Raw genomic sequence first — 27861 nt, forward strand, 5'->3', positions numbered from 1 at the left:
TTGAGCAGTTTCTTACAAAGTTACTCAGGCTTTCTCTATGACCCAGACATTCTACTCCTAAGTATATACCTAAGGCAGATTAGTATGTGTGTCGACAAAAAGATTTGCAGATGAGTATTTGTAGCAGTTTTATAAAAGCTAAAAACTGAAAGCAACCCAAATGTACATCAGTAAGACAATGGATAGATCGCATATACTCATGCAAGGGAACACCGCTCCGCAGTAACAAAGGAGTGAAGTACTGACACACAGAACACGCTGTGTCCCTGAAGCGCTATGCTCAGCAAAAGGAGACAGATACAAGAGTTTATGTTTTATGATTCCATATGCATCAAGTTCAAGAGCAGGTAAAACTAAGCGATAGTGACAGAAATCAGACAGCAGATGCTCGGGGTAGGGGGATGACAGAAAACACCCAGGGAACTTTAGTGTAGTTATTCACTTGCTAAAATTCAAACCACACATAAATCCATGCATTTTACTGTATGCAAATTACACTTGATTTTTTTTAAAAGCTGGGGTGGGAGGAGGGAAGGCCACCCAAAAACTCTTAACTGAAACAGATCCATGAAAAGGCTACAGAATTAATGAAGTATTCTGTAAAGAATATAATTGAGAATGATCTTGACCTTAGTATCTGTTAGAGACTGCTGACAGTACATGACACTGCAACTTTAAAAGACCTAGCAGAAAAGATAAGTGTGGTGAAGCAGAAAAATTCTTTCAAAGATTCTTGAAATAGTATTTGTATCCTTCTTCAGTCTGCAAAAGACTGTTCACTTAAATAATTTTATTTTACAGACAGGGTCACCTGTTACCCAGGATGTCGTGCAGTAGTACAATCACAACCCACTGCAGCCTTGACCTCCTGGACTCAGGCGATCCTCCCACCTCAGCCTTCTGTGTAGCTGGGACCACAGGTGTGCACCACCACACTCAGCTCATTTAAAAATTTTTTTTTGTAGAGATAGGGTCTTGCCATGTTGCCCAGGATGGGCTCAAGCAAGCTTATGGCCTCAGCCTCCCAAAGTGCTGGGATTATAGGTCTGAGCCACCATGCCCAGCCCATATTTTAAAATTTTTTAAAGGTAGCTCTTCAGGTCCTAAAATTGTCACAAAGGAAAATTCATGGAAATAGGGCCTAAATTATCTTTAATAGATTATCTGCCATTCTCTATATTCTATCAACCCCGTTACTTTAAAAATAAAAATAAAAATAAACCGGATTTAAAATGAGAAAACAGGCCAGGTGCAGTGGCTCACGCCTGTAATCCCAGCACTTTGGGAGGCTGAGGTGGGCAGATCACTTTCAAGACCAGCCTGGCCAACTCGGCGAAATCCTGTCTCTACTAAAAATACAAAAATTAACTGGGCATGGTGGCAGGCACCTGTAATCCCAGCTACTCGGCAGGCTGAGGCAGGAGAATCGCTTGAACCCAGGAAGCGGAGGCTGCAGTGAGACGAGATTGTCCCACTGCACTCTAGCCTAAGCAACAGAGTGAGACTCCATCTCAAAAAAAAAGAGAGAAAACAGTGACTAGGCCAAGCTCTTTCACCACCTAGATCACCATCCAAAAGAACTTTCTGCAAGAGGGGAAAAGTCTCTACCTGCTCTGTCCAGTACAGGAGCCACTGCCACATGTGGGTAGTGGTCACTGCAACGGGCAGCACAGACGGAGGAAATGCACCCAGCAGTTTCTCATCTGTAGCCTCTGACAAGGGGGATCCTGACAGCCAAAAGGCCTCCATGGAGACAAGGAGCAAATAGTGTTCCTTCTGCCTCCAGGGCCTTTGCTGCCAAGAGCCTTGATCCCAGCACCAGGCATCAGAGCACCCCCGGGCAGATGCGCTTGGCCCTGTACTGCTGAGTTCACACCAGGCACTCAGCTGATGCCTGTTTCATAAACGAGTGAATATGAGCACAGAGGCAGGGCTCTGTGGAGTACATCTTAGTCTAGGCACTTTACACATGTGATCTCCTTCACCTTTCACCAGTCTGATGATCTAGGTCTGAGCACCCTAATTTTACGAATGGGAGAGGCAGCACCAAGGGAGAGTAAGTAGCCTGCACAGGGCTTGTGACCACAGGGTGATATATGAACATAGGTAGCCAATGTATTCCGAATCAACAAATATGAAGGAGCACATGTATCAACAATTGCCCTAGAGCAATTTCTTTAAAGGGCACCAACTCCCTGCCCCACCCCCACAATTACTCATTATTATATCATAGTGCTATTTCAAGGAAAAGCCTACGGAAAAATAATTAAGTGACTCAGGTAAGTGACTTCCAGACTGCCTACTTTATACGATATGGCTTTTAAGATTTAATTTTTTCTTTTCCAGAAAGGAAAACCAGAAAAACCCTGAAACTCACATCATAGAAGGGTTCACTTCCCTTCAAAGCTTTGCTTCTTGTGGGGGCTGCCATACTACAAAAGAAACACTCTGGGGGTCCTGGGGAAGGGGCAGGAAGCAGCAGAACTGTGTGGAAATGCAGGAGAAGGAGTTTATAGGAAGCCCCCTATAAACCCACGCAGGGCTTTCAGCAAAGGAGTGTGCTGCCTTTACTTCCAAGCCAGCTTTTACAACAACACATTTGCACAGCAGTAACATTCAGCTCCCTGCAGCAGCCCACTGCAGTGCACAGCCTGTCAGCAGCTCCACCGGAAGCCAAAGGATTTTAAGAGAAATTTCCTTGTACTTTGATGTTCAGGGCAAAAAGCTCACTAAGTTTCCCAAATTGACATTAAAATTTTGAGTTAGTTTAGTACATGGGAAATGTACTTAAATGTACAGGGCTTTTCTTGTTGTTTCTGAGATAGGGCTCATCCTGTCACCCAGGCTGGAGTGCAGTGGCATAATCAAGGCTCACTGCAGCCTCCACCTCCTGGGCTCAAGTGATGCTCCCGCCTGAGCCTCCCAATTCCCTGGGACACACCACCACACCCGCCTAGGTTTTGTATTTTTGGCTAAGACAAGGTCTTGCTATGTTAACCATACTGATCTTGGACTTCTGGGCTCAAGTGATCCTCCCAAAATGTTGGGGTTACAGGCGTGAGCCCCTGCACCCAGCCAAATTTGTAGTTTTTAAAACACTGCCTTTTCTTACATGAAAAGGGCGGTTTCAGAAGAAGTCAGTAAAAATCTGGGAATTTTAATGTCAATACTGAATTATATTTATCTATTTTATAACAAAGTGATGTTTAGCTTGTAACTATGAAATCTTTCTGTAGAACGAAATTCATAAACTATTAAACATTTTGATTAAAAGTACCCTGGTGGCCGGGTGCAGTGGCTCATGCTGTAATCCTAGCACTTTGGAAGGCCGAGGCGGATGAATTGCCTGAGCTCAGGAGTTCAAGACCAGCTTGGGCAACACAGTGAAACCCCACCTCTACTAAAATACAAAAAAATTAGTTAGGCGTGGTGGCATGCACCTGTAATCCCAGCTACTTGGAAGGCGGAGGCAGGAGAATTGCTTGAATCTGGGAAGTGGAGGTTGCAGTGAGCTGAGATTGCGCCATTGCACTCCAGCCTGGGCAACAAAGTGAGACTCTGTCTGAAAAAAAAAGAAAAATTACGCCTAGTAAGTATATTTGGTTTTTTGTTTAATTTGAATGAATATGCAAGCATTCTGTTATGCTTAATCACACAGTCTAAATTGTCCGAAACAATTCTACTTTCATATTTCCATTCCATTCCTAAAAGTAACCTTTTCATTTGTCAGGTGTATGTACTTATTTGCTTAAGGTACAAGTAAAATATTCTTTGAAATCTGGAGTCTTGATCTTCAGGAGCCTAATGTAATTCAGGAAAGAAAAGCTACGCAAATAGAACATTAAGATTAGTGTGCAAACAGAAATAGATGTAACACTGAGCTTTGAAAACCAGTAAGTTTTTAGGCCAGGCACAGGGGCTCATGCCTGTAATCCCAGCACTTTGGGAGGCTGAAGCAGGTGGATCACAAGGTAGGAGATCGAGACCATCCTGGTTAACGCGGTGAAACCCCGTCTCTACTAAAAAAATACAAAAAAATTAGCTGAGTGTAGTGGCGGGCGCCTGTAGTCTCAGCTACTCGGGAGGCTGAGGCAGGAGAATGGCATGAACCCGGGAGGCGGAACTTGCAGTGAGCCAAGACTGCACCACTGCATCCCAGCCTGGGCAACAGAGCGAGACTCTGTCTCAAAAAATAAATAAATAAATAAGTTTTTAAATTGCAGTCAATAACAACATAAAATTTACCATCTTAGCCATTTTAAGAGCACAGTATAATAATGTTAACTTGTAAGTATACTGCTGTGCAATACATCTCTAAAAGTTGTTCACCTTGCTAAACTGAAACTCTATATCAACTGAACAGAACTCCTCTTTTCCCCATCCCCCAAAGCTCCTGGAAAGCACCATTCTACTTTCTGTCTCTAGGAGTCTGACTAATTTAGATACCCCATATACATGGAATCACGCAGTATTTGTCTTTTTGTGATGAGCTTAACGAACGTAGCATAATGTCCTGAAGCTTCATCCATGTTGTAGCATATGACAGGATTTCTTTCTTTTTTAAAGCTGGATAATATTCCACTGTTACATACATGCCACATTTTCTTTTTCCATCCATCTGTTGATAAACACTGAGGTGGCTTCCACCTCTTGGCTCTTGTGAAAAATGCTGAACTAGACTGGACATAAGTGTGAAAGCACAACTGGGCGATCCTGTTTTCAATTCTTTTGGTGTTATAAACAGCAGCAGGATTGCTGGATAATTTTTAGTTTTCTGAGGAACCTCTATACTATTTTCCATAGCAACTGCACCATTTTACATTTCCATGAACAGTGTACAAGACTTCCAGTTTCTCCACATCCTCGCCAACATTTATTTCCTGTTTTTTTTTTTTCCTTTGACAGCAGCCATCCTAAAAGGTGTAGTTTTGATTTGCATTTCTCTAAAGATTAGTGTCAGTGAGCACCTTTTTTCTTTCTTAGAGATGGGGTCTCTTTTGCCCAGCCTGGCCTCGAACTCCTGGGCTCAAGTGGTCCTCCCACCTCAGCCTCCCAAGTAGCTGGGCCTATATACAGGTGCATGCCACAGCTCTGGCTGTGGAGCAGTTTTCATATGCTCGTTGGTCAGCTGTGTATCTTCTTTAGAAAACTGTTGATTCAAGTCCTTTGCCTATTTTTTAATTGGTTTGTTTGGTTTGTTAAGTTGCAGAAGTTGTGTGTATACTCTCTATATTAGCCCCTTGTGCTATCCCCTTATCAGAGATATGGTTTGCTTCCATTATAGGCTGTCTTTTCACTCAGCTGTTTTCTTTGCTGAGCAGAAGTTTCAAAGTTTGAGGTAATCCCACTTGTCTATTTCTGTTTATGCTGCCTGTGCTTTTGGTATCATATCCAATAAATTATTCCCTAACCCAATGCCATGAGGCATTTTCCTATGCTTTTGTCTAAGACTTTTATAGTTTCTGGTCTTATGTTTAGGTCTTTAAGATACTTTGCATTAATTTTTGTATATAGGGTAAGGTAAGAGTCCAACCTCATTCTCTTGCAGGTGTATATCCAGTTTTCCCAAACCATTTATTGAAGACACAAATTCTTGGCATCTTTGCCAAAGATCATTTAACCATATATATAAGGGTTTATTTCTGGGCTGTTTATTCTATTCCATTGGTCTGTCCTCATGCCAGTATCATACTGCTTTGATTACTGTGAGTTTGTAATATATTCTGAAATCAGGAATTTAAGCCTCTAGCTTCCCGCCCCCTCCCCACTCTTCAACATTGTTTTGGCTATTCAATGTCCTTTGGGGTTCCATATAAATTTTAGGATTATTTTTCTATTTCTGCACAAAATGCCATTAGGATTCTGATAGGGGCTGCATTCAATCTGCAGATAGCTTTAGGTGGTTATTAACATCTTAAGAATATTAAGTCTTCCAATTCACAAGCAACAAGATGTCTTTCCATTTATTTGTGTCTTTAATTTCTTTCAGCAATGTAAAACCTTAAGGGTTTTTTTGTTTTCTAAGATAGGGTCTCACTCTCTTGCCCAGGCTGGAGTACAGTGGAACAATCACAGCTCACTGCAGCCTTGACTTCCCAGGCTCAAGCGATCCTGCCTCATCAGTCTCCAACGTTGCTGGGACTACTGGCACATGCCACCACAGCCAGCTAATTGTTATATTGTTTGTAGAGATGGGGTCTTACTATGTTGCCCAGGCTGGTATTGAATTCCTGGACTCAAGTGATCCACCTGCCTCTGTGTGGAAGAGTGCTGGGATTACCGGTGTGAACCACCACACTCAGCCAAACCTTCAGTTTTTAAAAAGCTGTTTTGCTTCTCGAGCAAATTCCTATGTACTTATCGAGCAAAGAAATCTATTTACTGAAATATGTTCACCATCAGCTTTGTTAACTTACCCTTCAAATACAGGTTGCTGGCCGGGCACAGTAGCTCACACCTGTAATCCCAGCAATTTGGGAGGCCGAGATGAGTGGATCACGAGATCAGGATTTCAAGACCAGCCTGGTCAACATAGTGAAACCCCATCTCTACTAAAAATACAAAAATTAGTTGGCACGGTGGCAGGTGCCTGTAGTCCCAGCTACTCAGGAGGCTGAAGCAGGAGAATCACTTGAACCTGGGAGGTGGAGGTTGCAGTGAGCCGAGATCATGCCACTGCACTCCAGCTTGGGCAACAGAGTGAGACTTTGTCTCAAAAACAACAAACAAACAAACAAAAAAAACAACCAAAAACAAAAACAAAAAAACATGCTGCTAAACAAGAATATTAATAAAGTCTTATTTATAAGGGCTATAGTAAGATAAAATACCTAAAAGATCAGAAAGGTTAATTCCTATAATTTTATTAAATAGAAAAACAAGGCCATTTGGTATTCATCTACAATGTAAATGTAGCATTATGGAGGTTACAATAACTCCTCAGTCTTTAATTTCCAAACACTGAGGAGTCAAAGTTAAATAAAATTAAAATGTTTGCTGTAAGAGTTAACTGTTCAGAAAATGGTTCATACGTGAAATAAAATATAAAAATCCCATTTGTAGTTCCTAAATATCTAAGAAAAAGTTTAACATGTAATATGCAAGACAGGTATGAAATTTTAATATATTACTGAGGGACCCAAAAGAAGACTTCAGCAGTCAAAAAGCCATACCATGGCCGGGCGCGGTGGCTCACGCCTGTAATCCCAGCACTTTGGGAGGCCGAGGCAGGCGGATCACAAGGTCAAGAGATAGAGACCATCCTGGCCAAGATGGTGAAACCCCGTCTCTACTAAAAATACAAAAATTAGCTGGGCGTAGTGGCGTGCGCCTGTAGTCCCAGCTGGTCGGGAGACTGAGGCAGGAGAACTTCTTGAACCCAGGAAGGGGCTGCAGTGAGCTGAGATGGCACCACTGCACTCCAGCCCGGGCGACAGAGCAAGACTTGGTCTCAAAAAACAAAAAACAAAAAGGCAAGCCATACCATGTTTGTGAACAGACAAGTCATTATAACTATTTTTTTCTGCCTAGGCTAATTCATGTAAATAATTAACAGGATTTTGTGTTTCTTCATGGAAGGCAAGTGGATCCTAAAGTTCATATGGAAAAATAAGCAAGAACAAACAAGAAGAGTTTCAAAGAAAGCTGGGGGGAAAAAAACTCTAAAAAGGGCTAGCACAACTGGATATGTAAAGATATTCAAAGGCCTCTGTTACTAAAACAGAGAGTTGCTGGCATCCAACAGACATACACAAAGAAGAGAAGTCAAGAGAAGTCCTAAGATAGACCCGAACACATTCAGGAATGTAATACATGATAAAGATGATAAACTAGATGTCAAGTAAATAAATAGTATCAGGTAGCAATCTGAAAAGATAAATAAAGTAACTCTATGACCTCACAGCTGAGTACACTTAAAATGAAGAAAACATTTAGATGTAAGAAAATAAAAACAAAAAATCTAGAAGAAAACATAAGATTTCCACTACTAGACAAGATAGAGCGACAGGAACCAGATTTACTATTCCTCCGGAAAAAGCAACTTAAATTATAAAAAACAAAATACATTATATGTTTTTCAAGACTGGATATCAAGCAACGAAGGACACAGGCAATCCCTGAGACACAGGAAACAAAAAGGTGAGCCCTGCAACTGCCTCAGCTTACCGCTGCTGCACAGAGAGTAAACTGAGGCAGAACCTGGCAGATGCCCTGAATTAAGGACATGGAGCTGAGTCCAGGGAAAATCAAGGCAGCAAGAGCTCCCAGGACACAGTAACCAAAGAGAAGAAAGCTGCACAGAATAGAGAACCCTAGAGATTTGCAAAGGGTCCAAAGTATCCAACAGAATTCAAGAGAACATAGAATATGCAAGTGAGAAAACTACTAAAGACCCAGGAGAGGGTGGGCGCAGTGGTGCACACCTGTAATCTCAGCACTTTGGGAGGCCGAGGCAGGTGGATCACTTGAGTCCAGGAGTTTAAGACCCACCTAGGCAACATGTCAAAATCCCTTCTTTACTGAAAACATAAAAATTGGCACGGTGTGGTGATGCATGCCTGTAATCCCAGCTACTCAGGAGGCTGAGGAATGAGAATCACTTGAACCTGGGAGGCAGAGGTTGCAGTGAGCCGAGATTGCGCCACTGCACTCCAGCCTGGGCAACAGAGCAAGGCTATCTCAAAAACAAACAAACAAACAAAAAACCCAGGAGAGAATCATCTGAAAGAATTACAGCAGAATCATATAGGCTCTGATAAGCGCTTGTTCTCAGCACTCCTAAGGCATCATGGGGCACTGGATGGAGTGCTCAGGAAATAAATAATAATTAGCCCTTGGCCGGGCGCGGTGGCTCACGCCTGTAATCCCATCACTTTGGGAGTCTGAGGCGGACGGATCACGAGGTCAAGAGACAGAGACTATCCTGGCCAAGATGGTGAAACCCCGTCTCTACTAAAATAGAAAAACTAGCTGGGTGTGATGGTGGGCGCCTGTAGTCCCAGCTACTCAGGAGGCTGAAGCAGAAGAAATGCTTGAACCCGGGAGGCGGAGGTTGCAGTGAGCTGAGATCACACCACCGCAGTCCAGCCTGGAGGGAGAGTGAGACTCTGTCTCAAAAGAAAAAAAAAAGAAAGATTAGCCCTCAACTAAGCATTGGTCCAGGTCTGCCTAACAAATCACAAAAGCAAGATCTAAAAGTATCAGACTGTTTAAGTAACTTAACTACGTCTCTGAACAAAGTTCAAGATTTATAACAATACAAAAATATTTAACATCCATGAAGTAAAATTCAGCATCCAATCCAAGATTGCCAGGCATACAAAGAAGCAGAAAAGCATGACCCGTAAAGAAGAAAATAATCAACCAAAACAGACATAGAACTGATACACAGTTGGAATTAGCAGAGAAACACACTAAAAGTTACTATAACTTATTCCATATATTCAGTAAGATAGGCATCTACCTATACACGCCCACATAAAAACTTGCCTGTGAATGTTCATAACAGCACTATTCATAATAGCCTAAACGGAGAAACAGCTTGAATGTTCATCAACTGATAAACAAAATATGATATCATCATACAATGCAGTATTCAGCCATAAAATGGAGTAAGTACTAATACATACTACCAAATAGGTGGACCTCACAAACATGCTGTGTGAAAAGAAACCAGGAACAGAAGAACACACATAGTAAGATCTCGTTTATATGAAATATTCAAAATAGGAAACATGTAGTGAGAGAAAGTAGGTTTGTAGTTGCACCTAGCTGGGAGAGGTGAGGGGAAGGGAACAGCTGCTACTGGGTATAAGCATTTTTGAGGGGATAATGAAAATACATTAAAATCAGATCATGGTAACAGGTACACAACTCTACAAATATTCTATTATTTGAAAAAGCTTTAAAAATATTTAAAATTAAATAACATTTGAATACTATGTAAAATATAACTTTCAACAAACACACCATTGAAATATACATTTTAAGTTGGTGAACTGCATGGTATGTGAATTAGAGCTGTTATTAAAAAAAAAGAAAAGAAAAAAGGCTGGGCATGGTGGCTCATGCCTGTAATATCAGCACTTTGGGAGGCTGAAGGGGGCAGATCATGAGGTCAGGAGTTTGAGACTGGCCTGGCCAACATGGTGAAACCCTGTCTCTACTAAAAATACAAAAATTATCTGGGCATGGTGGTGCAGACCTGTAGTTCCAGCTACTCAGGAGGCTGGACAGGAGAACTGCTTGAATCCAGGAGGCGGACGTCATAGTCAGCCGAGATTGTGCTATGACACTACAGCCTGCTGAGAGACAGAGCAAGATTCCATCTCAAAAAAAAAAAAAAAGACATGAAAGATATAAAAATGGCCCAAACTGAACTTTTCTGAAAATAAAAACTACAATTACGAGATGTAAAATACACTGGATAGGACTAATGGCAGATAAGACATAAGAAAAGATTAGTGAACTTAAAGGCACAGCATTAGAAACTATACAAATGAAAAGAGAGGGGAAAACAATACAAAAAAAGTGAAGGCCAGGCATAGTGGCTCACTCCTATAATCCCAGCATTTTAGGAGGCCAAGGAGGGAGGATTGCTTGAGCCCAGGAGTTAGAGACCAGCCTGGACAAGATGGTGAAATCCTGTCTCTACCCAAAAATACAAAAATTAGCCAGGAGTGGTGACGTGTGCCTGTAGTCCCAGCTACAGGAGGCTGAGGTGGGAGGATCACTTGAATCCAGGAGGTCGAGGCTGCAGTGGGCTATGATCACACCACTACACTCCTGCCTGGACAACGGAGGGAGACCTTCCTTATCTTTAAAAAAACAAAAGCATAAGAGTGAGCTGTACAATAACGTAAAAATGGTCTAATAAGCAGGTATTTGTATGTTAAGGAGAAGGAGGCAGAAAAAATATTTACATAAATAATGGCTGAGAGCTTTCTAAACTGATGAATCCTGTAAGCACCCAGATCCAAGAAGTTCAACCAATCTCAAGCACATGAAACATAAAGAAAACCACACCAATGCACATCACAAACTGCTCAAAGCCAACAAGAGAAAATCTTAAAAGCAGTCAGAGAAAAAAAAAAAATATTACACACAGGGAAACAAAGAAGGCTATCAGATTTATTGTTGCTACCAATTCAAGTGATAAGACAGGAGAGGACCAGGTGCAGCGGCTCATGCCTGTAATCCAGTTCTTTGGGAGGCTGCGGCAGGTGGATCACCTGAGGTCAAGAGTTCGAGATGAGCCTGGCCAACATGGTGAAACCCTGTCTCTACTAAAAATACAAAAATTAGCCGAGCGTGGTGGCACATGCCTGTGATCCCAGCTACTCAGGAGGCTGAGGCAGGAGAATCGTCTGAACCCAGGAGGCAGAGGTTGCAGTGAGCCGAGATTGTGTCATTGCACTCCAGCCAAGGTAACAAAGAAAGACCTTGTTTGAAAACAAACAAACAAACAAACAAACAAAAAAAAAAAGCAGGAGAGAAACATCTTTAAAGTATTGAAAGAAAAAAAATGAAAAATGTCAACCTAGAGTTCACCACTAAACAAAAATCTTCAACAACAAAGGCACAATGAAGACATTTTTAGACGTTCAGAAGACAAAACAGTTCATCACTAGCAGATCTACACCCTAAAAAATGTTAAAAGACATCTTCCAGGTAGAAGGAAAATGCCAGCTGGAAATCTGTATTTATACCATGGAATGAATGGCCCTAGAAATGCTAACTACTACGTGGACAAATGTTTAAGAATTTATTGTCCTCATTTAAAAGACGATTATTTTGACAAAAGTAATTAACAAAAGTAACAGGATTTATAATATATGTAAAAGTAAAATTCATGAGGACAATAGTGTAAAGGCTAGGATGGGAGAAATGGAAGAAAACATAGAGGAACTCCTCAATAAATCTGTTGAGTACAATTATGGCTTAAAATCCAGAAGCCGTAACAGAAAAGAGTAACAGAGTCAGCTATAAACTTTGTGTGGCAAACACAAAGCACTAACCAAGTATAAGCAAATCAAAAGGTAAACGACAAAAAGAAAATACATTTGTAATTCATCACAGATAATAACATAAAAATTGGAAACAGCTTTTCGATCCACCATCTGCGGTGGAGCCGCCACAAAAATGCAGATTTTCGTGAAAACCCTTACGGGGAAGACCATCACCCTCGAAGTTGAACCCTCGGATACGACAGAAAATGTAAAGGCCAAGATCCAGGATAAGGAAGGAATTCCTCCTGATCAGCAAAGACTGATCTTTGCTGGCAAGCAACTGGAAGATGGACGTACTTTGTCTGACTACAATATTCAAAAGGAGTCTACTCTTCATCTTGTTTTGAGACTTCGTGGTGGTGCTAAGAAAAGGAAGAAGAAGTCTTACACCACTCCCAAGAAGAATAAGCACAAGAGAAAGAAGGTTAAGCTGGCTGTCCTGAAATATTATAAGGTGGATGAGAATGGCAAAATTAGTCGCCTTCGTCGAGAGTGCCCATCTGATGAATGTGGGCTGGGGTGTTTATGGCAAGCCACTTTGACAGACATTATTGTGGCAAATGTTGTCTGACTTATTGCTTCAACAAGCCAGAAGACAAGTAACTGTATGAGTTAATAAAAGACACGAACTAAAAAAAAAAAAAAAAAAAAAAAAAATGGAAACAGCCAATAGCCCAATAGAACAATGCACAAAGAATATTTATGGCCAGTTTTCAGAAACTCAATCTATACTCAAAAGAGAAATACAAATGAAAACTACATTGAGACTCTAATTTTCTACCTATTAGATTGACAAAAATCTAAAAGTTTGGTAACACACTTTGTTAAGTTTTTTTTTGAGATGGAGTCTCATTCTGTCACCCGGGCTGGAGTGCAGTGGCACGATCTTGGCTCACCGCAACCTCTGCCGCCCGAGTTCAAGCAATTCTCCTGCCTCAGCCTCCCGAGTAGTGGGGATTACAAGCACCTGCCACTGCGCCCAGCTAATTTTTGTATTTTTTAGTAGAGATGGGGTTTCACCATCTTGGCCAGGCTGGTTTTGAACTTCTGACCTTGTGATCCACCTGCCTGGGCCTCCCAAAGTGCTGGGATTACAGGTGTGAGCCACTGCATCTGGCCTATTTGTGACGTTATTAAAAAAAAATACTCTCATACATTGCTAGTGGGACTGTAAATTGGTAGATCTTCCATCAAAATTACAAATACATATACCTCTAACTCAGCAGTGCACTTTTGGAATGCCACTCTGATACACATCTGTATATATGTGAAATGACATATAGGTACCAGATTATTGAATACAGCATTTTAATACCTAAAGACAGAAAACAATCCACATGAGCATCAATAAGGGATTGCTTAAAAATCTTTTGTATATTATAAAGTGAAATTCTATGTAGGTACAAAAATAATGAGAAAATTCTGTGAAATAAAGTTGAAATCTTTCCAAGATGTATCATATTCCATCAAATCTAAAATGTACTTTTCTCACATTTGAATATCTCTGAAATTATGCCATATCTTATAACCAGTAACTTACAATTATAATTGGCAGCATTTCTCCTTTCTTAGAAGTACTTAAAGCTGGGTGTGGGGGCTCACGCCTATAATCCCAGCACTTTCGGAGGCCGAGGTGGGCGGATCACCTGAGGTCAGGAGTTCAAGACCAGCCTGGCCAACATGGTGAAACCCTATCTCTACTAAAAATACAAAAAATTAGCCAGGCATCGTGGTGGGTGCCTGTAATCCCAGCTACTCGAGAAGCTGAGGCAGAAGAATCACTTGAACCAGGAGGCGGAGGTTGTGGTGAGCCGAGATTGCGCCATTGCACTCCAGTCTGGGCAACAAGAGTGAAACTCTGTCTCAAGAAAAAAAAAGTAAGCAAAAATAATAGTAACATTATATTGGATTTTGGAATCAATGAATTATGACATCATCAGTTGAGAACAGAAGTGCAGAGCCACGCGGAGCACAAGCTATCTCTCAATTCGAAGAGAATCTGTTTAATGCAATGTAGTATCCTGGACTGTATCCAGGAGCAGAAAAAAGATATTAATGAAAAACCTGGGGAAATCCAAATAAAATCTAGAGTTTAGCTAATAATTCACAATGATGTTAGCTTCTTAGTTGTGACAAATACACTATGGCAACATAAGATGTTTTCATTTCAGGAAACTGGGTGAGCTCTCTGTATTATTTCTGTAACTTTTCTTCTCTTTTTTTGAGACGGAGTCTCCGTCGCCAGGCTGGAGTGCAGTGGTGCAATCCCAGCTTATTACAACTTCCACCTCCCAGGTTCAAGCGATTCTCCTGCCTCACCCTCCGAAGTAGCTGGGACTACAGGCGCGCACCACCACACCCAGCTAATTTTTGTATTTTTAGGAGACACGGGGTTTCACCATGTTGACCAGGATGCTCTCAATTTCTTGACCTTGTGATCCATCCACCTTGGCCTCCCAAAGTGCTGGGATTACAGGCATGAGCCACCGTACCCGGCCATTATTTCTAAATACAACTTTTCTACAAATCTAAATTTATCCCAAAATAAAAAGGGTAAAATAATAATTTTTTAAAGAATCTTGGCTGAGCATGGTGGCTCACACCTGTAATCCCAGCACTTTGGTAGGCTGAGGTGGGAGAACCACTTGAGGCCAGAAGTTTGAGACCAGCCTGCACAACATAACAAGAGCCCATCTCTACTACAAAAAAAAAAAAAAATTATCTATTTTTTTAAAAAAAAATAAAAAAAAAAAAAACTCTGGAGGGAAATGAAAACTTAAAATCTGTGAGGGATAGCAGGAGTGAGAAGAACTGGACGGATGAGGACAAGGAGGGGCTGATGAGAGGCTGTTCACTTTATACTTATTCTCAGAACCATGTGAATTTATTTACCTACCAAAATATCAAGTGTAAAAAGTTATTAAAAGGTATCTTATGAGGGAGATTAATGGGATAAGGAGAGAGTATTCTAAACAGAGCTTATGTTTTTGCTTTTGTTTTTGAGATGGGGTCTTACTCTGTTGTACAGGCTGGAGCGCAATGGTGCGATCTTGGCTCACTGCAACCTCCGCCTCCCAAGCTCGAGCGATTCTCCCGCCTCAGCCTCCCAAGTAGCTGGGATTACAGGTGTGCACCACCAAGCCCGGCTAATTTTTATATTTTTAGTAGAGACAGGGTTTTACCATATTGGCCAGGCTGGTCTCAAACTCCTGACCTCAAGTGATCCGCCCGCCTCAGCTTCCCAAAGTGCTGGGATTACAGGCATGAAGCACCGCACCCGGCCTAGCGCTTGTGTTTATAACCTATAAACTGTAACAGCAAGCCATGGCTTGGCTAGGGATAGTGTCCACAACTCCTAAAATTTTCTACCCAATGTTATGCAAATGAATTTATGTACATTTTGCTCAGTAGAGGACACACAAGGAAATAGATTATTATGCAACCATATAATGGAACAGTATGCATCCACTAAAAAAAGATATCCATGTTTAGAAGTGTTTATGACAATAAAATATTCCACTACATTATATGAAATAGGAAAAAAGTAATGATATAATAGTACTTGGAATATTTATCTTGTTGATGTGAAAGTGTATGCGACACAGCAAGACTTCTCAAAAAAAAATGTAAGTGTATTTCTCTATAGACATAGCTGTGTATCTAAACATGCTCTGAACAATCTAAAAACCTAACTGTGGGGTCAGGTGCAGTGGCTCACAACCTGTAATCCCAGCACTTTGTGAGGCCAAGGCAGGCAGATCACGAGGTAGAGAAATTGAGACCATCCCGGCCAATATGGTGAAACCCCGTCTCTACTAAAAATACAAAAATTAGCTGGGCATGGTGGTGCATACCTGTAGTCCCAACTACTCAGGAGGCTGAGGCAGGAGAATTGCTTGAACCCGGGAGACAGAGGTTGCAGTGAGCCGAGATTGCACCACTACACTCCAGTCTGGTGACAGAAAGAGACTCCGTCTCAAAAAAAAAAAAAAAAAAAAAAAAACTTACAAAAGAGCTGGGCATGGCACACCTGTAAACCCAGCACTTTGGGAGGCCAAGGCAGCAGATCACTTGAGGTCAGGAGTTTGAGACCAGCCTGGACAACATGGTGAAACCCCACCTACTAAAACTACAAAAATTAGCTGGGTGTGGTGGCGGGTGCCTGTAGTCCCAGTTACTTGGGAGGCTGAGACAGGAGAATCACTTAAACCCCCGAGCCGAGATCACGCCACCCCCGAGCCGAGATCACGCCATTGCACTCCAGCCTGGGTGACAGAGCAAGACGCCGTCTCAAAAAAAAAAAAAAAAAAAAATTGGGAGGCTGAGGCAGGCAGATCACTAGGTCAGGAGATTGAGATAATTCCGGCTAACACTGTGAAATCTCGTCTCCACTAAAAATACAAAAAATTAGCTGGGTGTGGTGGCAGGCACCTGTAGTCCCAGCTGCTTGGGAGGCTGAGGCAGGAGAATGACATGAACCCAGGAGGTGGAGCTTGCAGTGAGCCGGGATCGCGCCACTGCACTTAAGCCTGGGTGACAGAGCGAGACTCAGTCGCAAAAAAAAAAGAAAAAAAAAAAAACCTAACTGTGGTAGTCATTAGTGCTGTTCACCAAATATTTCTGGCTCCCTACCTAACAGGCACATTGCCTGTTGGGTGGAGCCATTTGATTACTTCTGGCCAGTGAGCTATGAGTGGAAAAAGGCATCTAAATGTTAATTCCAGACCTTCCACAGCTCTTTTCCCTCTGCACAGGGACCGGTAATACTGAGAAGATGCTGCTCATCAGCCCATGTTCCCCAAGCAGTCACAACAAGCACAGTTCCCTGCTGAAGCACAGCACCTCTGCAAAAAACAAGAATTACATCTGTATTTTCAGCTGCTGAGATCTGGGGGTCTTATTTTTTATTAACACATATAGTAGTCCGTTTTCACATTGCTGATAAGGACATACCCAAGACTGCGTAATTTACAAAAGAAAGAGGTTTAATAGACTCAGAGTTCCGCGTGGCTGGAAAGCCTCAGGATCGTGGCAGAATGTCTCACATAGCAGCAGACAAGGGAAGGGAACTTGTGCAGGGAAACTCCCCTTTATAAAGCCATCAGATCTCATGAGACTTATTCACTATCGCGAGAACGGCACAGGAAAGACCTGCCCCCATGATTCAATGACCTCCCACCAGGGTCCCTCCCAGTACCCGTGGGAATTGTGGGACCTACAATTCATGAGATTTGGGTGGGGACAAAGCCAAACTGTATCACCACACAACCGAGTCTCACCTAACTACTGGAGTTAGCTATTTTATGCTATTAGGATCACTGATGATTTTTTTTTTCCTCTCTGCATTCTTTTTTTAAAAGTAATGAGCACCTATATCATAAAAACTTTATTTGCGGGCTGGGGAGAGACACAGGTTTAGCATGAGCCTTAGCACTGAAGAGACACTGACTACACCAAGGCTATTATCACCACATCTCAACTTAGAGCAGCTTGAAACCATCAGCCTCCAGCCAGCTACTGGATGGAAACCAGCAGCTTAACCATCCGTTAAGATCTTCCATCTCCCTTTGTTCCAATTCTGTGCTCACTGAGTAACCCTAAGAGCAGTGAAAAAGCCAAGATGCAGAACAATGAGAATTATGTGCTGTAATTTGAGGAGATGGAAACATACACACACACACACACACACACACACGTACACACGTAAATACACAGAACATCTCTGGTAAGACACACAAGAGGTTAGTAATATTGACAGATTATGGGGAGGGAAAACAGGAAAGTGCCTTAGTCTATGTTGTTTACTCTTTTGTAAATCTTTTGAATTTTAAACTACATGCATACATTACCTATTAAAAAAATAAAATGAAATGAAAAACTTAGAAAAAGAAAGCAACTCTAGGTGAAGAGGTATAGTGCTGTCTAGTTGGTCACGTCTGAAAAATACAGGAAGCTGAACCAAGGGCCAGGCGTAGGCCAATGATAAATGCGTCATGAAACTAGAAACCTGGTTGCACCACAAGTGCAGGCTTAAAAGGGAGGAAGACCGGCACTACTTAGTCAAACACGTTCTAAATGCTGCCCACGGACATTCGAGAAACTGCAGAAAAATTATTTCTAAAATTATTATGCTTCCAATGTCAAGGCTTTTATTATTGAATCTTGATCCCATGTGAAAGCTGAGCATGTTAAATTCCACTTCTTACAAGATTAGCAGTATGACTTATTTTTCCCCTTCACTAAGAACAGACTGAATTATCTCTGAAGAAAAAATGAAAAGGCACTGCGCAAGATTTTAATAGCGAGGAAAGCATCCAAAAAGGTACTGATAGTAAACAGCACCGAGTGATATCACGTGGTAACCTGTGATCTCCCTACTGCCTAGCTTCGTGTAAGCATGTGACACACAGATTAGAAACCCTGAAACAATTAAACCAGTAGATCCACCTTGAAACATTCCCAGGAGTACCTAAGTATTTGTTATCTGCCCTTGTTCGAAATAAAAGACTTAAAGTGGTCGACTTTACAGGCACACACTCTGTCTAGCTGAGGACAAGGAGTTCCTGGAAATGGAACTTGAACGGAATCCGCAGTCTCTGTGGAGATCCTTTCCTGGCATGCTACACTGGCAATGGCTCAGCTTTTCCAGTCACTCCGCATTCACTGAAGTCAGGACCTGTCACTGGCCATAATTCTAGTCACACAACTGTTAGTCAAACCTCCAAGTACGGTGATGTTTATAAAGCCTTTCATAAAAATCACACAACTTCCAACAGTCCTTAATTGCATACTTATCTTTACCTGGTTTCCTTAAACATTTGAAAAGGCCTCGTGAAGCTTGCATTTATTTATTATTATTATTATTACTATTATTTTGAGACAGAGTTTCACTGTTGTTGCCCGGGCTGGAGTGCAATGGTGCAAACCTGGCTCACCGCAACCTCAGCTCACTGCAACCTCTGCCTCCCAGGTTCAAGCGATTCTCCTGCCTCAGCCTCCTGAGTAACCTGGGATTATAGGCATGCAGCACCATGCCCCGCTAATTTTATACTTTTAGTGGAGATGGGGTTTCTCCATGTTGCTCAGGCTGGTCTCGAATCCCCAACCTCAAGTAATCCCCCTGCCTTACAGGCGTGAGCCACCACATCCGGCCTTTTTTCCTGGCAGGGGCGGTGGTGGGGGTTGCAGCTGGAGTGTAGTGGCATGATCTTGGCTCACTGCAACTTCATCCTCCTGGGTTCAAGCGATTCTCCTGCCTCAGCCTCCCAAGTAGCTGGGATTATAGGCGCGTGCCACCATGCCCGGCTACTTTTTTTGTATTTTAGTAGAGATGGGGTTTCACCATGTTGGCCAGGCTGGTCTCGAACTCCTGACCTCAGGTAGCTGGGATTACAGGTGTGAGCCCCCATGCCCGGCCGAGGCTTACATTTTAAACAGCCAGTTTAGTACTCACCTTTCCATTGCTTCTAACAAATCCACCCTGTCATATGCATATGCAACATTCACTGTCAAAAATGCCCTACCAGGACACAACATAGTGACAATAACACATCCAATTTAGGGATAATGGTTGGGAGGGAACCAGCTAAGAACTTACAATAATAGCACTAAGAGCACAGAGGAAAAAAATTACAATAACGTAATGGAATGCAGCAGGTGCTGTTAAGAACCAGTCATATCTCCTCCCCACTTGCAGCACAATTTCCAATTGCACCAGTATTTCTTTCAGGGCTTTCTCTGGTCTAAAGAGTCCATTTTGCCTCCTGTCACAGGACTTGAAAATGATCACTCCCCACTCCCCAGCCAAGCCTCAAGCAGGGGTAAGTGACTGGCATATAAACATCCCACACCCTCAACCCTCAGTGAGGATAACTCTGCAGCGTGTCTCCTATACTGGCTCCCAGGATTCCCCTGCAGCCTCTAACTCCATTCCCACAGTAGTCACCTGCCTGATACTGAGCCATTTGTGGCTAGCCTTTCCTTACCATCTCACTTCCCCACTCCCCTGTGAGTGCTTCCTGGGATCACTCCCCAAGGAAGTACTTGCACTGGACCCTTGACTCAGCATCTGTTCTGGGGAACGCAAAGCAAGACACTGACTGCAGACATATATGTGCCTACTTAGTTTCAGTAAAATATTTCAAGGGCCAGGGGCGGTGGCTCACGCATGTCATCTCAGCACTTCGGGAGGCTGAGGCAGGAGAATCGTTTGAACCCGGGAGACAGAGGTTGCAGTGAGGCGAGATTGAGCCACTGCACTCCAGCCTGCGCAACAAGAGCGAAACTTTGCCTCAAAAAAAATTTTTTTTCAAAAACAAATAGTTACAACAAAGCAGCACTGCTTGTGTTACGTTCAATAGGATGTGTAACAGGTACCCAAAAAATCAGCTTTTTCTAAAAAATAGCTTTGATACCATTAAAGGACAAAACTTAATATTTACATTCATAAGTCTCCATATTAAAATAATATTTGTTACCCGGGCATGGTGGCTCATGCCTGTAATCCCAGCACTTTGGGAGGCTGAGGTGGGCAGAGGTCAAAAGTTCAAGACCTGCCTGGTCTACATGGCAAAACCCCATTTCAACTAAAAATACAAAAATAAGCCAGTGTGGTGACATGTGGTAATCCCAGCTACTCAGGAGGCTGAGGCAGGAGAATCGCTTGAACCCGGGAGGCGGAGGTTGCAGTGAGCCAAGATCACACAACTGTACTCTAGCCTGGGCAACAGAGCAAGACTCCATCTCAAAAAAAAAAAAAAAAAAAGAATATTATTTGTTCTCTGAAATCATTTTAAACCAAGAGTTCCAGCCAGGTGCAGTGCTCATGCTTGTAATCCCAGCACTTTGGGAAGCCTGGGCAGGAGGATAGCTTGAGCCCAGGAGTTCTAGACCACCTGGGCAATGGAGTGAGACCTCATCTCTACTAAAAGTTGTTTTGGGCCGGGCGCAGTGGATCATGCCTGTAATCCCAGCACTGCTCTGGCTAACATGGTGAAACCCCATCTCTACTAAAAAATACAAAAAAATTAGCAGGCGTGGTGGCGGTTGCCTGTAGTCCCAGATACTTGGGAGGCTGAGGCAGGAGAATGGCGTGAACCCGGGAGGTGGAGCTTGCAGTGAGCCAAGATCGCGCCACTGCACTCCAGCCTGGGAGACAGAGCAACGCTCCGTCTCAGGGGGGGAAAAAAAAAAAGTTTTTTTGTGTGCTTGTTTTTTTTTTTATTTTTTGGAGATGGAGTTTCACACTTGTTACCCAGGCTGGAGTGCAATGGCATGATCTCGGCTCACCGCAACCTCTACCTCCCAGGTTCAAGTGATTCTCCTGCCTCAGCCTCCCAAGGAGCTGGGATTACAGGCACATGCCACCACGCCCAGCTAATTTTGTATTTTTAGTAGAGACGGGGTGTCTCCATGTTGGTCAGACTGGTCTCGAACTCTCGACCTCAGATGATTTGCCCGCCTCAGCCTCCCAAAGTGCTGGGATTACAGGCGTGAGCCACCGTGTCCGGCCTACTAAAAATTTTTTTTTTAATTAGCTGGGCAGGGTGGCGTACACCTGTAGTCTCAGCTACTCAGGAGGATCACAAGTACAGGAAATGGAGGCTGCTATGACTGTGTCACTGCATGCCAGCCTGGCCAAGACAGGAAGACTGTGTCTCAAAAAAAAAAAAAAAAATTTAAATAAGAATTCTTAATCCAGAGCTTTGATTTAAAAAAAAAAAAAAAAAAATCTGAGTTTATTGGGAATTACTGGTTAGCTTTCAGAATATCCCACATATCTTTATTTTCAGAACTCCCAAAACTCTCACATTAAGAAAAAATTCTGTTAGCACTGTGGCAGGAAATGGTTGTCTTCTGAATCCATAAATTTAAGCTCTAAAAATCTAATCAATGCTACCTGAAAAGGCCCCCATGGATAAGGGATGCTTTGAGGTCCTGCCTTCCTCAGTAAGACAGATTTCATTAATTTTTTTTTTTTTTCATTTTGGAGCAAAGCTGTTCCTTACTTCAGGTTTAATGTGATGTCTTAATGCTTGTTAGTGTCAGAATACAAGAGCAATGTGGGATGGATCTGGGGAAGCTGGAGAAGAATCTTTCCCTCATGCTGGACTAGAGTCCATTCCCACTCCCAGCTATCACCCACCACACAACTGCCACCACAGGGGCAATGGCGCTGTCCTCTTTTTTTTTTTTTTTGAGACGGAGTCTCGCTCTGTCGCCCAGGCTGGAGTGCAGTGGTGTGATCTCGGCTCACTGCAAGCTCCGCCTCCCGGGTTCACGCCATTCTCCTGCCTCAGCCTCCCGAGTAGCTGGGACTACAGGCGCCGCCACCTCGCTCGGCTAGTTTTTTGTATTTTTTAGTAGAGACGGGGTTTCACTGTGTTAGCCAGGATGGTCTCGATCTCCTGACCTCGTGATCCGCCCGTCTCGGCCTCCCAAAGTGCTGGGATTACAGGCTTGAGCCACCGCGCCCGGCCGGCGCTGTCCTCTTATGCTGCTGTGATCCAGAACAGTTCCTTCTGGTTGTGGAGGGGAAAATATGAGAATCTTTAAAACCTAGTTCAAACCTCCTTTCCAAGAATCCCATTCATTCAGAGGCACCCATCTTGTTTGACTCTCTCTGACTTTTACGCATAAGGTCTTCCATGCAAACCAGCTGGCGGCACCAGGCTATACCTTGCCTGACCCAGTCTGCGTGCTAGTGTCAATTCCCAGACGTCAGTGGTCCAGTCTGAAATCTCTACCACATCTTTTTCAGCAGTTGTTGCAAGGATGAGACTATCAAACGCACTCAAACGTATCTGGATTGAATTAGTGCTGTACGCCCTTTCAGTTACAGTAGTTTAAAATTAGAATATATTAATAGTGGAGTTAAAATCCCAGCCTCAGTTGTGTTTGTTAGCTAAACTCAAAGCTTTTTTGACAGTTCATTGTCAGAAAAGAGATACATGTTAAGATGCTTCACTTTCACATATTAGCTGCTTCCAACAAGCTACCTAATGACAGTATTACAATAATAAATTCCAACAGCAAACTGAGAACAACTCCCCAAAATTTAAGGCCGACATTCGAATTCTATTATACATTCATGTCAAAGCAGTTCTTCCCCAGCACCCATAAATGAATGGAAAATTAGAATGCTTTTCAGTTCAAGTCACACAATTAAATCTAGTTCCCGAAATATTTAGCAATCTTTATCTTTAGTGCCTTCAATTTAAGAAGCAATACTCATCTTAAAGGTGCTCTGTAATTACTTCTTACCGAGAATAAACAAGAAATCTTATTTTAAATTATATCCTCTGGGATAGCTAGAGATCCAAATTAGAGACGTAGAATTAATTGAAATGTAGACCTTTTCCTTTAGATATATTTTAGTAGAGATAGGGTTTTCAGTGAATTATTAACATATACTTATATATGATCAGTTACATACCAAAATGACACTTTTCCCTGTTGTTTCTTTTAAAGGTTAAAACACACACACACACACACAAAGAAAAGACACACCATAAGGCAGATTATTTTCACCAGATATTGGAAAACTTATTCGTTCATATATATATTTTTGAGATGGAGTCTTACTCTTTCACCCAGGCTGGAGTGCAGGGTGCAATCTCTGCTCAGTGCAACCTCTGGTTCAAGCGATTCTCCTGCCTCAGCCTCCTGAGTAGCTGAGATTACAGGTGCATGCCAACACGCCTGGCTAATTTTGTACTTTTAGTAGAGACGGGGCATCACCATGTTTGCAAGGCTGGCCTTGAACTCCTGACCTACAGTAATCTGCCCGCCATGGCCTCCCCAAAGTGCTGGGATTACAGCCGTGAGCCACTGCGCCCAGTCCAAATTATTCATTTTGTATAGGAATGATCGAGTGACATTTCCAACACACAATTCTTTCAAACTGATGCTATTTAAATGAAGAAAAGAGCAAAACTACATAATGACTAATTCTTTCATTACCTGTCTTCATTGAGATGATGATTTAAGAGTGTATTCTTTCTCAGTCTTCAGGGAAAAGGGGCATGTATAAATCTTCACATCCCTTCCCCTCCGTTCTTTAATAACACTTGGCCCAATTCAAGTAGTTGCTCAATAAATACTTGTTGAATGGATACATTAATTAATTCTATAGCACCATTCACATAAATACAAATAATAAATGAGCAAAACCCAAAGAATGATTCAGCTGAGATGGTCCTAAAATTGAAAGAAGGCTTTGCAGAATTCAGAATCTGTAATGATAGTATTGCATTATGGATTGGATATAAACAGATCAACGTCATAAACCACAAAGCAGTGCCAAGAAAGTAATTTTACTTTCAAATGAGAACTTGAAAGAACAATAAATATCACAGACATCAGGAACAAGATGTTTTTATTTTGTAAAAAGTACACTGCCAACCAAATTTTATTTTATTTTATTTTTATTTTTATTTTTATTTTTTTGAGACGGAGTCTCGCTCTGTCGCCCAGGCTGGAGTGCAGTGGCCGGATCTCAGCTCACTGCAAGCTCCGCCTCCCGGGTTCACGCCATTCTCCTGCCTCAGCCTCCCGAGTAGCTGGGACTACAGGCGCCACCACCTTGTCCGGCTAATTTTTTGTATTTTCAGTAGAGACGGGGTTTCACCGTGTTAGCCAGGATGGTCTCGATCTCCTGACCTCGTGATCCGCCCGTCTCGGCCTCCCAAAGTGCTGGGATTACAGGCTTGAGCCACCGCGCCCGGCCCCAAATTTTAATAGTATAAAACTGAACTACCTGAGAAATGAAGCTGATATGTGATCTTATGCAACTAGAATTAATTTATCCAGCCTAGCTTCTTCAGCCTTTCAGACTCAAAGACAATGAATAGGACCAAATTTGTGAACCAACTGGTGAATGAAGCATTCTCTAAGAGAACTGCTCCTCTAGAATATAAACAATGCTGAGATTAAAGAAACTGTATAAAAGACCAAGAGATTAAAGTTAGAATTGTTTTAAATCGGAAAGATATGTAGATACACACACACACACACACACACACACACACCCACGCCCATTCAGATTTGTTTTTTGCTTACTGCCCATATCTGAGGCATTGGAAAGTCAAAGTGAGTAAGAATACTTTTTTATGTTTTTTTTTTTTTTTTTGAGACGGAGTCTCACTCTGTTGCCCAGGTTGGAGTGCAGTGGCGCAATCTCGGCGCACTGCAAGCTCTGCCTCCCAGGTTCAGACCATTCTCCAGCCTCAGCCTCCCAAGTAGCTGGGACTACAGGCGCTTGCCACCACGGCCGGCTACTTTTTTGTATTTTTAGTAGAGATGGGGTTTCACCATGTTAGCCAGGATGGTCTCGATCTCCTGACTTTGTGATCCACCCGCCTCAGCCTCCCAAAGTGCTGGGATTATAGGCATGAGCCACCACACCCAGCAAGAATACTTTGTAAATTAAAAAAAGAATATAGAAGCACTACCCTGTTCCCCTAGTTAGCATTTCATGACATTTCCCTCTTGCCAAACTCAGTAAATAGGATATAAATCTATTAGTCAAATAAATGTCTAGAAAGAACTAAATGACCGCAAAAAAAAAAAAATCAGGAGTAGCTGTTATAACAACTCACTGTGAGTACCCTTTCCACAAGAGCCTACGAAAGTGAGATTCAATTTAAAAACAAAAATTGAATATTACCAAAAAATATCTACCACCCAAAACTTGGTATTCATATTAATCCAATAAAATATCACAGAAACTACTTTCAGTATTAACCATCACAGAAACCAACAAAACCTTTCATATAAAGACAGATTTCCACTTAAGTCATAAACATGCCAACGCTGCTCTACAGTTCCAGAAAACTGAATCTGCTTCCTAAGATTAAGACAAGCAAACAGGAAAGCACGGAACCAAGAACGACAACTAACAGATGAAATTCTACAGTTTAAAGTAATATAAAAGAACTGCAAAGTAGTCAATGATCTGAATACCTTTGTTGGAGCAGTATCCATGAAAAGCTATAGAAAAAAAAAAAGAGAGAAAAGGGCGTAAAACTTTCATATAAACTAGAGAGTCCAGATGAGATGTACACATTCCAGTTCAATATCCTTGAGTTTAGGAAGGTTACCATCAATTTTGGAAAATGTTTTCAAAAGTAATCCCTGCCTAATATGGAAGTCAATTCTTCTTATAACGCTAGAAATCAAATGACTCACTTTGGAAGCTAAAAATGAAACAGTGGAAAGAAACAATATTTGAAGATTGGTTAGTTCCTGCGAACCAGTCTGTTTGTCTCTAATACAATCTCTTCCACATTTGTCCTCAACAACCCCGCACCTACTTACCTCATTCATAAAGGCGCCTGATCTAGAGGAGGCGTGGCTTTGAGATGTTCAAATAGTCTGTCTATGTTTTCATGTCAACTTACAAATCCTTATAACAATTCTAATGTGAAGGATTTACTTAGGTAATAAAAATATTCAGAAGCTAAGATGGGAAGGAAAACAAAAAATACTGGCTACTAAAATTCACTTTTCCCAGGGTAATAAAAAATAGATTTAAAGATCTAATTTCTTCTTTATATCCTACTCCCAACCTTTCCAAATAACTTGTGTCTCTGCGACACATTAAGCATGGAAACGTCCTTTGAAAGGCAATTTGTTTTACAAACAAACAAACAAAAAAAGGCCCTGTCTGCCAATAATATGCACCGTCAGTTTCAAATCTTTTGGATAATTGTCTGTGAAACACTATTTTAAAACATATACAAGAACAGCATTTTTTAAATTAACCACTCGTAAAATTTATATTCTATCAGTAAATAATTTCATATATTGTTTTATTTTCTATCTCAGGCTCTCCCATGGTAGAGGGGTCTCCCATCTTTAAGAAGACCTCCCCAACAATAAACTTAGCTGCAATTTAATCTTAGGCAATATAAGTCTTCAGGAGAAGAAAAATACATAACAATAGCCTCAAGAATGAAGTAACAGCTTTGGTTTATTCCTCCTCTTACAGGGCATCTTTCTAAAGAGAAACTGTAACGTTTCTCCCAAGGCAGAAAAGATGATCACCACGGCGCCAAACCTCCTCCGCTGCCCTGACAAGTATGGAGCCAGCCTCGTCTGGAGCATTTCTGCCCTGAGCTCGCTCTCAGAAGCAGAGACAGGAACACACTGCATTTCCACTGTGCTGATTCACTGAACCTTTTGTGCAAGTACACAGGAATGTTTGCTTCTTAGTTTGAAACCCTTCCAGGCGTGATGACTGTGCCTCAGCCTGCCCTTTGTCCTCGCGGCTGCTGTCACGCGTGTGACAGGAGAGAACACTGATGCAGCCCTGGCCATCAATGGGCATCAAACCAAGCACTTCACAGGCATCCCCTTCACTTCATTCTCACAACAAATCTGTGGCCCATGAGAGCATCGAGCCTCCATCCTGATAACCCGCCTGTGCTCAACCCTGGGATGGGGCAGAGACCAGGTTTCCACGGTGTCCTCGTGTCTAGCAGCTAGCATAGTTGGCCTCATAGAATTGGCTCTTCAAAAACTCTTTGAGTAAAGTTTTTCTTCCCTAAAGATTTCAATCACAATATGCGACATGGTTACTCTATATGCTAGTTCTCCCTCAGACCCTCCCAGTGTTGTTTTCCCAATTAACACAGGAAACATAAACTGCATGAGAGCAGGGACTATCTCTAGCAGTGCTCTATTTTTAGCATTTGAAGGGGGAAGAAAGCTTGGCAGAGTAGGTATTCATTTGCACAAATTCATTATGCATTTGTTGAATGAATAAAATATCTGGAAAATGGGCTGTTAATGACAGTCAATTTGGAAAACAGCATGACCTGCAGAAGACCTGAATGATGTACTTGTTTTGCTC

General features: G+C 42.1%; 3 protein-coding genes across 6 annotated transcripts in view; 1 reads left to right on the forward strand and 2 right to left on the reverse strand.

The window, feature by feature from the left end:
* CDC14B (cell division cycle 14B) overlaps positions 1-27861 on the reverse strand; it is a 160969-nt gene that overhangs the window by 125685 nt on the left and 7423 nt on the right. Inside the window, exon 1 of one of the 4 annotated variants that reach the window (XM_021927750.2) lies at positions 13549-13634. The exons of the other annotated variants lie outside the window; for them this stretch is intronic. The gene's annotated coding sequence lies outside the window, so the exon portion shown is untranslated. Of the gene's footprint in view, positions 1-13548; positions 13635-27861 lie in introns of those variants that run through there. 4 annotated transcript variants of the gene reach the window in all.
* Positions 12109-12665, forward strand: LOC101021708 (ubiquitin-like). The gene has a single exon (XM_031654012.1). It carries the CDS (start codon positions 12142-12144, stop codon positions 12577-12579), a length of 438 nt encoding a protein of 145 aa, XP_031509872.1. The 5' UTR covers positions 12109-12141; the 3' UTR covers positions 12580-12665.
* On the reverse strand, positions 13945-27416 carry LOC116270125 (putative uncharacterized protein encoded by LINC00269). The gene is made up of 5 exons (XM_031654878.1): positions 27342-27416; positions 25971-25997; positions 16447-16593; positions 14598-14699; positions 13945-14034 (listed from the first exon to the last, which is right to left on the reverse strand). Exons 1-5 carry the CDS (start codon positions 27414-27416, stop codon positions 13945-13947), a joined length of 441 nt encoding a protein of 146 aa, XP_031510738.1.

Source organism: Papio anubis, chromosome 13 (assembly GCF_008728515.1).
Source record: "Papio anubis isolate 15944 chromosome 13, Panubis1.0, whole genome shotgun sequence".
Taxonomy (NCBI): Eukaryota; Metazoa; Chordata; class Mammalia; order Primates; family Cercopithecidae; genus Papio; species Papio anubis.